This window comes from Triturus cristatus, chromosome 4_2 (genome assembly GCF_964204655.1).
Source record: "Triturus cristatus chromosome 4_2, aTriCri1.1, whole genome shotgun sequence".
Classification (NCBI taxonomy): Eukaryota; Metazoa; Chordata; class Amphibia; order Caudata; family Salamandridae; genus Triturus; species Triturus cristatus.
In genome coordinates, this window is record NC_140586.1 from 333,854,139 (window position 1) to 333,870,222 (window position 16,084).

The 16,084-nt window shown below is 43.1% G+C and overlaps 1 protein-coding gene across 3 annotated transcripts in view; it reads left to right on the top strand.

Moving 5' to 3' along the window:
• The window catches only part of ABL2 (ABL proto-oncogene 2, non-receptor tyrosine kinase), a 380,773-nt gene that overhangs the window by 205,890 nt on the left and 158,799 nt on the right, over positions 1 to 16,084 (top strand). For all 3 annotated transcript variants that reach the window (XM_085601714.1, XM_085601716.1, XM_085601715.1), the window contains exon 2: positions 15,746 to 15,916. In XM_085601714.1, coding sequence (XP_085457840.1) covers positions 15,746 to 15,916 — 171 coding nt within the window. The remainder of the gene's footprint in view (positions 1 to 15,745; positions 15,917 to 16,084) is intronic.

Here is a 16,084-nt window from a genome sequence, read left to right on the forward strand (position 1 = left end):
TTATGGGGGTAACTACAGCTAAAATACATTCACATTGACAATGCCAATAGCTCGGGCATTGCTGAGACCTATTGTCTTTGCCGATGCTTGTTTAACAGCTGTAATGCAGTTGTATGTCTGCAGGTGTGAGACTTTTTGCTTCTCTGCTGCTGACCGTTTATTAGCATTGTACAATTTTGAGAAACAGTTGCCCATCCACTGATATACATTTTACTATCCATACATCAGCCGTTGAAAGCGAACAGGGAAAATATTGTCTACACTAAGGGGGCTTAAGAGTCACTGATCCATCCACCCGTGCTTCATTTGCTATGATATGTATATAAATATGTAAAATCTTTTGAAAGAAACTTATGAAAACATACTGTATTCACTGTGCAAAGACAATAACATAGTTATCCGCAGCTGGAAAGACTAGCTATTTAAGTCTTGGAGATTCTTATTATAATTGAAAGCCTCACCAATCCATACAGATTAATATTTCTTCTTAACTTGGGGAAAAGATTTTTATATAACCTTTATGTTGTGCTTTAGTCAAAATTTACGCCAAGACATTTTTCTAACCACCATTTTTAATTGGGACGCCTCGGGAGGGCGATTTCAAGTCCTGATGCTTTTTGCTTTCTACTAAGATATCAATTCCTCTTACAAGGATTGGTTAGTGGCAGTTAAAACTACAGTTCACCTCATTATAATAAGCAGCCAACTAGTTGGGCTTTCGAGTGATGTCTAGTTAAATGTCACAATTACGACTCTGGGATTAAAATGTTTCCCTGAAGAAGGTACTGGAATCACAAACCAAATGATGTATATGTCTCACCCCTGTTACAATCAAGGGCTCGTGGATATCAGGTGAGAGAATACTTTATTGTTTGATTTATAAAAATAATTAGAATGGTGAACATGCATCACTAATAAAAAAGTATGTCGAATAATTGCTAAAATATTTACACGTAGAACAGAAGACGGGCGTTATCTTAGTCCTGGGTTTTGCTTACATTGTTTCCTCTTAGTTTTTTAGACTCCACCCAAATGCATCAATTTAGTGCATTTGTACCGTCACATCAAAAATAGGAAAATGTAAAGTTCATCAATAAATAATTAAAAGACCTGGAAGTCTATATGTGTTCATAATAGTAAAATATTAACTTCATCTAGACAAACTTTTAAAGAAACGATTAAGAAACAGTTAAGAGCCGTGGTTGTTCGTTCTGATTTGGCGCCTGCTGAGGCCACTGGACAAGACATTAGTTCATGAGGAGTTGATGACTAATACCACTAATAGTGCAATTCTGTTTATAAGGTAAAATCCCTACATACAATAATTTAAAGGTTCCAGGGACACACAAGAAAGCAAAATAGTCCATGTGCAAAAGGCTGGAATCAACTGCTGTTGAGTTGTACAGAGGGGTGAGTAAATCAACAAAACAACATTGGACTTAATCCTCCCTATTATGATTAACGGATGTATGATGTAACAACACGTACCATTACAATGCGCTATGTTACATCGCGGTTTTAACAACGCAAGTCGTTACATCCACTTGCGTTGGAGGGCGCTGGACATAGGAATAGTGTGAATTACTATTCCAACTCCAGTCTACGTACAGTAGGGAAGGTGTTGGAAAGTAATTCACACTATTCCTTATCCTACAGCGCCCTCCAGTGCAAGTCGGTGTAACGACTTGCGTTGTTAAAACCACGATGTAACCATACCGCGTTGTAATGGTTGCGTGGTAAAGGATGTTTCCCATGATTAACAGTTGTTGGCTTGCTGGCTCTCACTGTTTATAAATCTTTTTACTGTTCTTGTGACGAACTTGGTGAACCGGATGTTAAGCAGTGGGTTATCTGGGTTCATTGATGTAAGGATAGCTTGTCGACATGTGCCAAGTTTGTTCCATTCGCTCTTCAGCAAGATCTTTTGATCGTCAAGGAGTGCAGGACAAAGACATACCACATGCTCGATTGTTTCCTTGCTACTCCCACACCCCCTGCACATTATGTTGGTATTTGTGTGGCGCCAACTTGGCAAGTGATACAGGAATGGCCATTCACCCATTCTGAGGGCCAAAAATCTTTTTTTCCACAGCACTGAATAGGTACATGACAAATGGGGTGCCACGGTCCCTGGCTTAAACCCTGATACGATTGACCAGGCGTGCTTACGTTGTGCCAGTTGGGCTCTATCCGAGTGGAAAGACCAGAGGCGAACGTTTCTTTTGATGTGTATTTTAAGTGCCTGCTGCGATGGATTTGAGCTCCAGATTTCTTCTGCAAACAGGAGTTTTAGAGAGTCTTGAAAATAACACCGGTATGATCTACCAAACTGACCGGCTGAGATTTCCTGCCACAAAAGGGCCTCCAGGCTTCCTTCTCTGGAGGTACGCAACTTGTTGCACAGCCTGATGAATGCTCCAGCCCCTGCCGCTTAGTGATCTGTTTTTGCCACAGGGGCTGTCTAGATCGGCAGATTAGAGGGTGTCTAGAGCACTGCAAGGGGGAAGATTGGGTGGACTTCAGTATGTCTAGTACTCCTTTTTTTCAGATGGGAATATTTGCTTAATTATAGTGAGTTAAACTGACTAGTGTGGCGGTTATCTAGTTTAATATAATTCCCAAATGTATTTGCCCATCAGACTGCACTAACTATTGAGGTTAGTGTACTTGAACTGGCGTAATTAATGTGGAATATATCCAAAGTTTAGGTACTTTGTGGATAAAATGAGCTCTATCAACGCGATGCACTAGCATACACTTAGTAGTTATCAACCAGAATATGTGCACAAGATGAACGGTGGCCACCACACATTCTCTAGACCTGTGAATGGATTGGAGGCTCCAGAGTAGCAAAATAGTAGCAAAGTGATTTACCAAAAAAGTCTTTCTTTGCTGTGCATAGATGACTTACTCCATTTGTAAAAGCTCTCTAAACAATTCCCATTCCTTCTCTGAGATACATGGCATAGGGGGTAATCACAGGCTTTGATTTGAAGGGCATTTGTTTGTTGTGTAACACTTGCCAAGAGTTTGTCATCTGCATGTATGAGGAAAGCTGACATGGTGCAAGTCTTCGCTCTTCAACCAATACACTTAGGACAAGATGGCTTCATTGTGCACTTCAACACTGACCTTGTCTCTCGCGTACAAGGTTCTTATGATTTTCTGTCGGGTACCTACCTACCTGCCTTCCCACACCCTTTGTGCATTCAAGGCCATAAACACCAAGGATTTCTCTGAAAACCAAATGCATTGAGAGAGAACAAAATCTCATCCATACTCTAAAGAAAACCTTGAGTTGAACCAACAAGGTGAGTGGTTGCACTCCTCTTGAACTCCTACTCTTTAAGTAGCACAACACCTCTGTAGAAGGAATGCTTGTCAAGTTTTCCTTGTAGTGGTCTCCTTGCACTTTTGGCAACTGGGTAGTGACTAGGCCTGGGCGGAGATTCGTGAAGTAGCCAAAGAACTCGGCCACGCTATGTGGAGTCCTGCAAGCAGAGTAGTGCAGTAGGTCATGCAGTTTTCGCTGTTTTTTAGCACCTGTTGTTTGTCTCGCACTGAAAAATCAGTGCAAATGGCACCATACGTTGCACAAGAGGGCGCTGCTTCTTTCTGCCACTCGAGTAGATTTTCGACTCGAGTGGCAGCTTCCTCAATGCGAACGGATGACTTCTCAACGCGAGCGGTCACGACCATCCACGTTGAGAAATCTCGCTGGGAGGTATTCTAGCATGGGATTTTCCTTGCTCGAGCGAGGATCAACCTCCGCTCCCTGAAACTGAGTCCTCCCCGGAGTACTGAAAACTCAGCAGGCAGAGTTCACCGCCAAAGCCTAGTAGTGACCATTTGGAGCCAAGGTTTCCTTGGATCCATCTGTCATGGTCTCCTCGGCTCTACTTTTTCAAATTTTTCTTTGCCACATAACCTGGAAATTCAGAGAACCTGGCGCGCTCTGCCATTTCCACAGCCAATTAAGGTGGATAGCGGTCATAGTCTCCTAACTGGCGATTTCAAGTCCTCAGAAAAGATTGTTGTTCAAAACAGTATTGCAGTGCACGAGTTCAAATGTTGCTGTTATAAATAACCCGTCTTTGATCAATGGCCATGTACAGACAGATAATGTTTGCATTAAGGGGTTTACATGTGCCAAATGCAGATGCATAATTTCAGCTGATTTGGTAAACGATACACTTCTTCCATACAATTACTGGTAGTGGCCATCAGAAAGGAGTCTGCCAGTAACTAGTGCAAAAGTGAATTAGCCTCCATTACTAAAGCTAAAAAGATCAAGAAATCCACTGTTTGAAGTCTTCATCCTTTCTGTAACTAACCCCTAAAATTATTAAAGTGTAAGGCTATTTGAGTTAATTTAAAGCTCAAGAGCCTTGGAGAGATACTTCTAAGCTCATCTTGTTGTCCTACGCGGCTCTTAAGAGATATTTAATTAAGTTTCTCCATGTGTTTGCTCCAGTGAGGGCGCCACAGCTTCAATTGGATCAGAATATTGGGTCAGTCAAGTTCATGGTAACTGCTTTCAAACATGGCCTTTTGTGTATGCCGGGTTTTTGGCTTGAAAGACTGTCTTTAACCCAGCATCCATCATATACATATTTAGGGTGTTGAGTCTTTCCCAGTGTTTAATTTGTTGTGGTGAGTGTAATTGGTCGTCCGAGGCACTCCTATCTGAGGACTGGAATCTATTTTTCTGCATCTGACTTTGACCCAGAACAAGATGACGAAAGGCAGAAAAGGGAGAAATAAGGATGAGTGAAACTGCGAAGCAATGAAAAGGTCAAGAAGCAGACATGACAAAAGAACCCGTAAGAGTGAGATATGCAGAAACGTTGTTGGATATAAGAGAAGTGAAGACTGGCCATCTTGTGGTTTGGCAACCCGAACATTTGGAAGTGATCGTGGTGGGCTTCTAAGTTCGCCTCTGCGCTGAAATTAAGCACTGGTTTATCCACTTGAGAGAGATTCACTTCCCAGCACTGCACTAAAAGGTACTCTGCCTGCAGTAACTCGGAGGCTCTTAGTCTTCGGTGCATGGGAGGGACCTGTTTGTCCCCATTGGCCTTACACTATGTAGCCAGCACTGCCAGTTCTCTTTCTCCTGGTCATTTGAAAGATCTGTCCCCATACAGTGTAAATTGAATGCATTTAAGAGCCAAGTTTACAAAATGTACTATCCATATGACGAACTTTTTGTGTGTACGGCTACATTTCACAATCCAACTCATGACTCTCGTATTGCTGAAGGTCATGCTGGCAGAGATGCTTGTGGCTTGTTTGTTCTCTTTATCAATACTGTAAACCCTACAAGTGCACCTGCTTCATGGAAAAAAAAGTTCTGATTCATTCTAGAATGACCAAACATTCAGTACCTCCTGACTTGTGTGAGGCCTTGATGTTGGAAACTATTTTAGAGTCTTGGTGCTTAAGTCATTATTTTACAATATACAATTTAACTTAAACAGCCATCCATGCTGGCTTTGGAGTCTAGTGAGTCACGAAGTGTTGTAAATGCAAAATGCTTACGGAGCAACTCCAAAATGTCTTTTGTCCCACAAAAGGGGAACAGAGTTATATGTGTGGTTCTGATGCCATCAGCACATATCCCTGGTTCCTTAATTACCACTTACTGTCTCAAGACTGCCAAAAACTTTCTTGTGAATGACTTAGTCACATGAGTAGTTTGTTTTCTGTAGTGCTACTGGGAGCGTCTCTTAGCACAGCAAATCATGGAGAATAAAGACCAGTTGGAAGTGAGTTGTTTTTCCACTCAATTGGATCACCCTACCTGCTGCACGGCCTTTCTCAAGTTTATTTGTGGATTTCCCCAACATGATCTTGATAATCAAGGTAGGATATAATTGACTGTACCTCATCGGGACTGGTCTGTCACTGTTTGCTTCCAGCATATCTGCTTCCAGTAACTTGTCTGGGCTTGAGTCTTTACAATTTAATTGGTTAGTTCGCCTTACTGTAGATCAACATCTCAGTGGTGTCACTTTTTAGCCATGACTGATTCAAGTAAAGATGTTCCTTTGTGAAGATGAAAGGGTTCATTCCTTTTTCAGGAGGATGCGGCCACCGTGATCTTTGGCTGATGGCTATCAAGGGCCTCCATGAACTGATATAATCTTGAGAGCTCTCATGAGTGCTAGCTGGTTAGTTACTTCTCAAGTAGATTCAGAATATTCCAGAGTTGTCATTCTAAAACCATAATGTTGTTTTGCTGTGCTTCTTCCCACTGAAATTGGATTGGAGGTCTAGTTTAGCATTGTGTGATTTAGTGTTGTATTGGGGAATGTACGATAAGTATCACAAAACCAGGTGGGTTTATGGGTCTGAGGGAGATTTACAGACTAGCGCGTACAAGTCCCCGTACTACTAAATTCACAAATTCCAGGAGTCCGCGGGTCTCTTATTCAAAAAAGTAAAAACTGACTGATAGAGCACAACGGAACATGAAAATATAAAGGGAGTCCTCTTAAAGAGGACAGGATCCCATCACCCACCGCGGTGGCATGCTTCATCATTTGGGATCTCCTCTTAACTGCAACCTACTGCAGTTAAGGAGCTACTACTCCTTGTGAGTGTCAAGAGGAGGAGCTGGCGGATGTTTTAAGATGTTAAACAGAGGGCTAGATCTCCTAAAGATCGATGAAGCTACTTGAAGTGTGGTGAAAAAATATATGGCAAAAACCAAAGGAAATGATGGACGGAGTGTTGAACATTGCAAGCACTCACCCCCAGTCAACTGATCTGGGTTTAATCCATCACCGTTCTTTAGCCCACTCTGCCACCCCAGTTCAGACATGGCCATATGTAAATCAGTCTGACCCTGTGCCTCATGGGAACAGTCCAGCCCGAACTGCCTAGCCATGTCTTCCCTGGACCGGAAACAAGCTTCCTAGGACCGGTTTCTGGCATTTCAGCCGTCTTCAGCCAGGCTTGCTTGAATCCAGTGGCAAAGTGAGCAAGGGACTCACGTCTGAGCATACCCTGCCAACTTATGGCGAACAAAGCAAAAACCAAAGGAAATGATGGACGGAGTGTTGAACATTGCAAGCACTCACCCCCAGTCAACTGATCTGGGTTTAATCCATCACCGTTCTTTAGCCCACTCTGCCACCCCAGTTCAGACATGGCCATATGTAAAAATATATGGTGCAGTGTCTATAAAGTGTGTGGTAAAATTGACTACATAGAGAAAAATATGTTTATTGGATATCTCTGGTTGTCAAGGTTAAAAGCAGTAAAGGTCTGAGCAAATGAGCGAACGCGCTAGTGAAAATTGAGGTCTACATGTTTCAGCCAAATATGATCAAAGAATGTGATCATGGCTTTCTTCAGGACCAAAGTGTATTACTACTGCAACAAAAAACGAGAAAGTGGAGATTACCACAATATAAATATAAAAGGAACGATACAACCAACTCGTATACCTGTGTGCTTATTTGTAGATACAACTACAGGGATACGTGCAAATCACCTGTTGAAAATAGAGAAAAAAAGGCACATATTCACAAAGTGCAAATTGTCATCAATCAGTTTACCATACTGTCTTATTAAAATACTGTCATAAGAAAGGTCTACAATTAACCTTCTTACCCGCATGAAGTCGAGGATACCGCCCGCCGCTCCTGGTAACAACTCAGGGTGTGGGGCAACGCTCTGTGAAAGAAAAAATAAAAAAACTAGTACTGCACGAGCATGTAGTTCTAAGATGGAGGTACCATAAAGTGGCACCACCAGTGTGGAGACGAAAAAATAAAAAGAAGTTACTTAAGAGGGGCTGTCATGTGGAAAATGGTAAGTAGCAGCCTTCATTCGACCGTGTCGATGGTCATTACAACACACATGGCCGTTGGAAACGGGGGCTGCAGTTATGGAGGGTAAGAATATGGTACTACCCATTCACTAAAAACGGGTTGGTGATTTTTCCCAAAGTATGTAGGTCTTATCATAGACCGCAATTGATACAAACATCCTGGAACCAACTCTGGCTCACTTAGCAAAGCCAGTGGTGTAGGCAGTTAAAGAGAAATGGAACAGCAAGTGAGGGCAGGGGCTGCTCACGATGGCTATGTTGTACCAGCATGAGTCGCGGTGAGGTCTATATGCAACTCCATGTGCGGAGACAAAATTAGCTAGCAAGCCGCTGCCGCTTACCTGTCCGTCGTTACCCCGGCGTCCTTCCTGGTTGCTCCCAGCGGTAAATGGACAGGCACGTGAGCGTTATTTATGTGAATAAGGAAGTAGCCTCACCTGCGATAGATGTGTTAGCGCGTCACATGACGTCAGATATGGTTGTCCATTACTCTGTTCACGCAAGAACGTCTGGTGAAGGGACCATGGGAAATGTAGTCACGGTCCTGGAGAGTGGCGTGTCACATGACCTCAGATAGAGTTGTCCATTACCGTGAGTTCGCGCAAGAACGTCTGGAGAAAGAACCATGGGAAATGTAGTCACGGTCCTGTAGGGTGAACGAGCAGCGTCCCGAAGACGCGACTGCCCAATCAGGTAAATAAGGTTGGTCTAAGTCGAGTACTATGTAAAAGCCAGAGCATCTGGTATAATAATCATGGGAAATGTAATCCCGGTCTTAGAATGAGGAGATAATAATGAAGCAGTATATCAAAGATATGAATGCTCGAATGATCTTATCGAAGTCGGGTACTGCAACTTCTTTGCCTGCTTGGGCTGAAACATGTAGACCTCAATTTTCACTAGCGCGTTCGCTCATTTGCTCAGACCGCGCCTTTACTGCTTTTAACCTTGACACCCAGAGATATCCAATAAACATATTTTTCTCTTGGTAGTCAATTTTAACACACACTCTATAGACACTGCACTATATATTTTTTCACCACACTACAAGTAGCTTCATCGATCTTTAGGAGATCTAGCCCTCTGTTTAACATCTTAAAACATCCGCGAGCTCCTCCTCTTGACACTTACAAAGAGTTGTAGCTCCTTAACTGCACTAGGTTGCAGTTAAGAGGAGATCCCAAATGATGAAGCATGCCACCTCGATGGGTGATGGGATCCTGTCCTCTTTAAGAGGACTCCCTTTATAGTTTCATGTTCCGTTGTGCTCTATCAGTCAGTTTTTACTTTTTTGAGTAAGAGACCCGCGGACTCCTGGATTTTGTGAATGTACGATAAGACCAGATTCCTTGGATATTCAGACCCTGTCGGTCCGCCCTTTCTGGGCTGCAGTGAGGTCCACTTTGGAGACCATAGATATGTCCACCCCACTATTGAGTCAGCTGCTTCTCCTGCACGACCTGGCTGACCTCCCCCAGTTAACACACAATGCTCGCCGCCTACTTACCACTGCCCTCGCAATACCCCAAATCTGTATCCTACATCATTGGCCTTTTCCGCAGGTCCTAACTCACCGCCATGTTTAAGACTGCCTCTTATGAGAAGGTGATCTATAACCTGATGGATAGGGCTGACAACGTCCACCTTATTTGGCCCTCCTTTCTAAGGGAAAACTGACCCCCTTAGCCATCCTCCCTGCCATCGTCTGCCTTGCCCCCTTCTTTCTTTCTCCCTCCCCAACCCCTCCCCCTCTTCATCTGTTTCTTTGATTCCTGTTACACAGTCTCTGCCCCCTTCTCTCCTTTCTTTTTTGTCGGATTCACGTGATCATATTTGACCGCTGTATCATTCTCTTGTTATTGTTGCACATTGTATTTGGTGGTGTTCCCCTTGATATCTATGATTCCAATAAAATAATTTCAGCACTGACCTTCTCTGTCAAAGGGTCTTTATATGGTGCATAGCGTTTTGAATTGTATTAACCGCTGTACAGAGATAAAGTATTCTGATGCTTCCCAAACGTGTACTCGGGTAAGTTGCATCATTAAGGGCATCCAGTTTTGCTCATGTTTCTGGACGTCATTGTATCGATTAGTGCTACAGCTAATCATAATTGATTGTTGTAGTGCTTCGTGTTGCTCTTCTGCCATCTCTTTAAGCGCTGTTAAGCACAGCTATTAAGGAATGTAATGTTAATGTACTGACCTCGGAAGGATTGGCGACTGAATTGATATTGCCAAGATTCCAACAATATCCCCGTGTTTTAATTTTGCTGAAGTAATTCTTTGTTCTGATAACTTGGTGTTTAGGTTCATTGCAAGAAAGTGCGCTTAAAAATACATGAACAACATAAACTCATAGACGGAGGCCGGCAGAGTTCATGACATGGGAATATGTTCGCTCAAAAGGGAGATAAGATTCTTAGAGCGAAATGTGCAACTAGGAACAGACTTTTTTTATAATAAGAATTTATTAAATTGGGGGGCTACGATCTCTGTCAAATCCTCGTATCAGAATTTTAAATTTGGCCTACCTTCCCTTGGAAGGAACACCCTCTAGGTTCATGGTGAGGGAGCAGAGCCTAGCATTACATCGTTATTGACTAGTTTTTCAAATAATCAAATGTGAACCAGCGTCCAGATCAAACATTAAATGCCATTCACCTGAGCGTACAGCATTACTTTGCATCTGGCTGAAAACCTACATTGACATCCACTATCTGCGTATGTCTGCTCTCAGTTTTTACCTCACAAGTCTGATAAAAGCATAGAGTAGATAGGGCTGACGAAGCTATTGTTTTCTGTTTGGAAAAGACGTATCGGTAAAGCCTATTAGTCCTGTTGGCTGTGCCGTGTATTTTTATTGAGCAGAAATTTCAGAAAACGTAGCGTGAAAACACGGTTTTAAAACGCAGCAACACCTTAAGTTAACAAGCAGTGGCAAAGCCAATAGGTTTCACCTATGCAAGAGGTAATGGCTTTACCAATATGCCTAAGCCGTGTTGTACCACAGCGTGGCTGCTGTTCAGCATGGCAAAAAGTTAGTAGGGTAAAGGAGAGTGAGTGGAGTTCTGTAAATTGGAGTAGAGTCGAGTGTTACAGAGTGGCGTAGAGTCATGAAGTGGCATGGAGTGGCCTGAAATAGTGTAGAGTTGCGTGGAATGTCATGAGTGGCATGAAGTTGAGTGGTGTAGACTGCCGTGGAGAGAGTAGAGTGGAAGGGTTTAGAGTGGAGTAGAATTGAGTGACGTAGAGTGTTTTGGAGTGGTGTAGAGCAGAGTGGAGTGGTATAAAGAGTGTTGTGGAGTGGAGTGTTATAGAACGGAGTAGATTGTCATAGAGGCGAGAAATGTAGGAGAGTGGAATGGCATAGAGTGGAGCAGTGGAGTAGTGTGTTATAGAACAGTGGAGTAAAGTGGAATGGAGTGGTGTAGAGGGAGATGCATAGAGTATCGTAGAATGAAGTAGTGTATAGTGGAGCAGAGTGTTGTGGAGTGGCATAGAGTGGAGTAGTTTTGTGGAGTAGAGCATCAGAGTGGAGTGTTGTAGAGTGGACTAGAGTGAAATGGCATACAGTACAGTGGAGTTCAAAGGTCTAGAGTGGCAGAGTGCAGTGGTGGAGTAGAGTATAGTGGCTTACAGTGCAGTGGTGTAGAGTGTATGGTTATTGGGTGGACTGGAGTGGCACCGGGTTGCAGTGACGTAGAGTGGAATAGAATGACCTAGAGTGCAGTGGCCTTAAGTAGATTGTTTCAGAGGAGAGTGCAGTGGCGTAGAGTGCATGGTGCAGAGTAAAGTAATGTGGGGTAGAGTAGAGAGGCATCAAATGAAGCGGTGCAGAGTAGAGTGCAGTGACGCAGTGTGGAGTGAAAGTGTGGAGTGATGCAGAGAAGAGTGCAGTGGCGTGGAGTGGTGTAGAGTGGAGTGGGACAAAGTGGAGTATGCATGGTGTGGTAGCACACATCATTACAAACCACACATCTTCAATTGAAATGATTATTACATTTGCACAGACATGCAGTTTTACTAATAACGGTATGCAGTGCACAAACGATAATGTGTGGAAATGTCATCAATTTAGGTATTGATCTATCTTGATCATATTAAAAAAATTGTTTCCACCGCACTTCAAGAATTACCAAAAAGGTACTTCATTTGTACTTTCCATGTTCTGTAATATCTACACAATTCATTTACAGACATTTAAATTTATTTTTTGCTTGGGGAAAAAAAAATATCATATAGCACTCCCGAGTAGCCGGCATGGTTGTCACATAAATCCTCTCACTTTAAAGTCGGAGAAAGAAAAGTAAAACCAAGCTCTCTCGAAGACAAAACCTAGCATTTGACTTCTGTCTTTGAATGCACAGCAAATGTGACAATATTAGAACAAGATTTAAAGGCTGGTTTGCAGAAATTCAGTACTGGTGGAAGAATACAGTAAATAGGGTTTTGGGAAGAGAAGGGACCCTGAAGATGGACAACCTAAAACAAATAAATCCAGCAAATAGAAAGCATGTAGATGTGAGTTAGAAACCACAAAGCCAATGGTAAGCAACGGGCTGAATGCATTCCCAGAGAAGCTTTCTGAATGTCCCTAAGATGTCGTTAGCAAACCGGAAAACTGTGCTGTCTGGTAGGCTTCGACTTGAAAAGGGTTGCAGGAGTGGGTTTGGGAAGTGGTAAGGAAGAAGCAACACAAGTGAAAGAGAGCAGTTTGTATCGCGGGGGCAGGGTGGGAGGCGGAGAAGCACATGAGCACAAGAGTTTTGACATGAAAGACGGAGGAAAGTGCACAGGGGGTGATAGCTGTAAAACACATACTCTCATAGATTAGTTAGGCAAAAAAAAAGAAAGTTGTTCTATAAAGAAGCCAGGCAGTCAAAGAGATGGTATAAAGGAGGTGCTCCATGGGAGAGACAAACACAAGATTGATAAGCTGGTACGTGAATAAGAAGCAGACAAATGAGAATAGCAGTGAAGCCAGCAAACGGTAAACTGTGGGCGGGCTGTGAGCCCCTGTATTTGCTTGGTAAGCCCACAGTATGTCTTTGCAACAAGGCTACTTATGCTGTCTGGTAGATTCGACCAAAGCACAGTTGAACTACCGTTTTTTCTGCCTGCCACGTCTGGAGTTTTTAAGTTTCGCCTTAGATTTGCGCTGTCCATTGCGAGACATAGTGTTAGCTTTTAGTGGACTTGAAGCCCGCCTATTGCTTACCATTGTTTGCCTTCTTTGTCACACTTGTTTACTTTCTTCTTGTTCATTAGCTTGTGTGGGCTTTCCTTCCTCTTCTTGTGTCTGTCCCGACCTTGAAGTATTGATACATTACAGGGTCATTCCTTTGCTCGATTTTGTGCTTTTTTCTTTCCTTTTAAGCACTCTGAGTGAGCATTTGTTTATCCACTGTCTCCCTTCTGTGTTTCTCTCTCCCCTCCGCCTCACTCCATGTTCTTATCTCTCAGTAGTGCTTCTCCCCTAATTCCCATATATTGCCTTCTCGCTGTGTGCTTTCTCCCCACCAGCTTGATATTTCGTTTGTATCCTCTCACCATGCTCTTTTGCTGCTTCTCCTGCACCCACTTTCCTGCTTTGCTTCCACCCCTCGCCCATGCGTCAAGTGTTGTCTGCCTCTTGTTTCCTGTTTTGCTTCTGCCACCCTGAACACCCCCGTGTTGCTTCCCTCCCCAGTGCTGCTCCCAACTGCTACGGTTGCTTTCCCCCACTTTCCCCCCAAAACAGAAAGCTTTCATAAAAAAAAAATATACATATATTTTTTTTGTTACGATCCAATTCGGATTGTTGGCAAAAAAAGGCAGCTGTGTCATTTTGTAGGCACGAGGCATGCACATGCATGGTTGTGTGCACCTACAAAATGATCCTGCACGCCATGTCAAAAGGGTTATTAATTAAAAAAAAAAAATCTTTGGCCATGCAGTTCAGCATCCAGGAATGCTGTGCCGCATTGCTAAAACCATAGGTTGCAAAGGCGAGGCCTATTGGCTTTGCCAATGCTTGTTATGGAGAGGAGCTGATTTGATCTATATCTGACGCAGGCTTTTGGGCTCCCCCGAACTGTTGGGCAGTCTCCCCTCAGGAATACGCCACCTCTTTTTGGGTTCTAGAGGAACGAACTGGTGCCCACATGCACACAGCCCTGAATTTGAAAGATATATTCAATCAACTTCTAGGAGGTGTACCTGCTTCCAGTACCCTACCATAATGACAATGCATTCGAAGTTGGCATTGAAATGGGGTGAGAAGGTATTTTGCTTGTGTCAGTGTGCCGTACACATCTTTTCCCCTTCCTCTGCCCACTGTTTTTTTTTTTTTTTTTCTTACAGAGTGCAGCATATCTAATTTTCTGAAAAGCCATACTTTTGCTTTGTAGTACTTCCCAAAGCAGGTCATTCGGTATAGGTTTTTAATTCGAGTTCAGAGAATCTTTTCTTACACCCAAAATATTTACAGAGGGCAAATTTGTAGGACTTCAGACTGAGAGGAGTTTAAATTCTTTGCAGGGGAGTGCTGAGTACAGCTATTTTTTTCCTTGTGTCAGCAACCAGTGTAGGAAGTGCATATAGTTGGAATGTTCGTTATCTTGCAATTGGACTTTTTCTGAATGAATGAATGAAGTTCTTAAAAAGCGCACGGCTACTCTAGAAGTGTCCCGGCACTTAGGCAATCAGACGGAAGTAGAAGCCGGGTACAGCAGTAGTCCTACTCTCCCTTAAGTTTGAATAAATAGGTTTTCAGCTCTTTATTAAATTTCGATTCCTCCGTAATAGATCTCAGGTGCCCAGGCATCTGGTTCCACACGCTGGTACCTTGACAGTAAAGGAGGAGGCCCCTCTGCACTGTTTTTTGAAACCTGGGACTAAGATGTAGATCGGCGTTACTGGAGTGCAGCGGCCTACCTGGTCTATATTCTTTGATACACTAATTTAAATACATGGGCAAATTGTTGTGGAGGGCTTGATGTGTCATTGTCAAAACCTTGCACATATTGCATTGCCCAACTGGTAACCAATGCAGTTCCTCCCGTGGCCAGAGTTTTCTACTTTTTTTTTTTTTCACCTTGCACAGGCACAACGCTATCATGTAATGGATTTGCACGAATGAACTCCACATTAATTAATACTTCTCCTACCACCTGGTGGTTTTCTGGATGAACATGCGATTCCTCTGTAAAGTTGATAGCAGTGGGAGGAGGGTACTATAATTCTACTCCTGTTTCTTAGATCTACCGCTTTAATTTGAGTCCAAAATCTGGTAGACTTCTCAACATGTATTTGATGGGATCTAGGATGCCAAGCATACCAACGTGTCAGACTTCTGCTAGTTTGTTGTGGGCCCAGGCCCAAACTCTCCAGTTTTGAAAGCAAGGATTGTTTTCAGAAGTAGCTGCTCCTTAGCCATACCAATATCCAAGCCATTCCGAATTAAGTGAATATCCAGTTGTTCCTTGGAGGCACAGGTTTTTAAGAAGGGGGAACTCAAGTGTTGGTTTTGTATGAGCGTTTGCTATGAGGAGCACCTGGTAGGTGTAAATGAATTGTAGGTTAGTGTATGTCACTTCATTTTTACGATTTTTGAGCTGGCAAATGCCCCTTGAGGATAAATTGGGTGGTTTCACAGCTTAGTTGATGCAAGCATGTTGTAGTTTTCTTTCCCTTTCTAAATGTATCAAACATTGTGATGTCCCAACACCTAGATGGTGTTTTTGCAAGTTTTTGGTGGTGGTGTCTTGGAACAAATCATTTATAGACTGAAATGTGAGGGCAATTATGAATAGACTCTTCAGTTTCTGGTTGGAAAGTCAGGTATTACTTCACTTTTGTCTCAATGTCTCATGCTTCATCGTCCTTATCGGTTTTTCTTTTTCTTCTCTTTCTTTAATCCCAGAGGCTCTGCACCATCCCTATGGCTGCGAATTGGAACCACAGGCCCTCACAGAGGCTATCCGGTGGAGCTCCAAGGAAAATTTGCTGGGGGCAACAGAGAGCGACCCCAACCTCTTTGTTGCCCTTTATGACTTTGTGGCTAGCGGGGACAACACACTCAGCATCACCAAAGGTAAGGCTCTGTATGGCACTACTCCATTTGGATTAGAAGAACTTTGACTGTGGAAACCTGGATCGGTTTTAAGAGTCTTAGAAGCTTTTGCCAAATATGGGTAGTGATGCTTTTCCATGTGGACTTTTTTGGCCATGCTCTTTAAACACCACAGATCTTGGCAGTCTC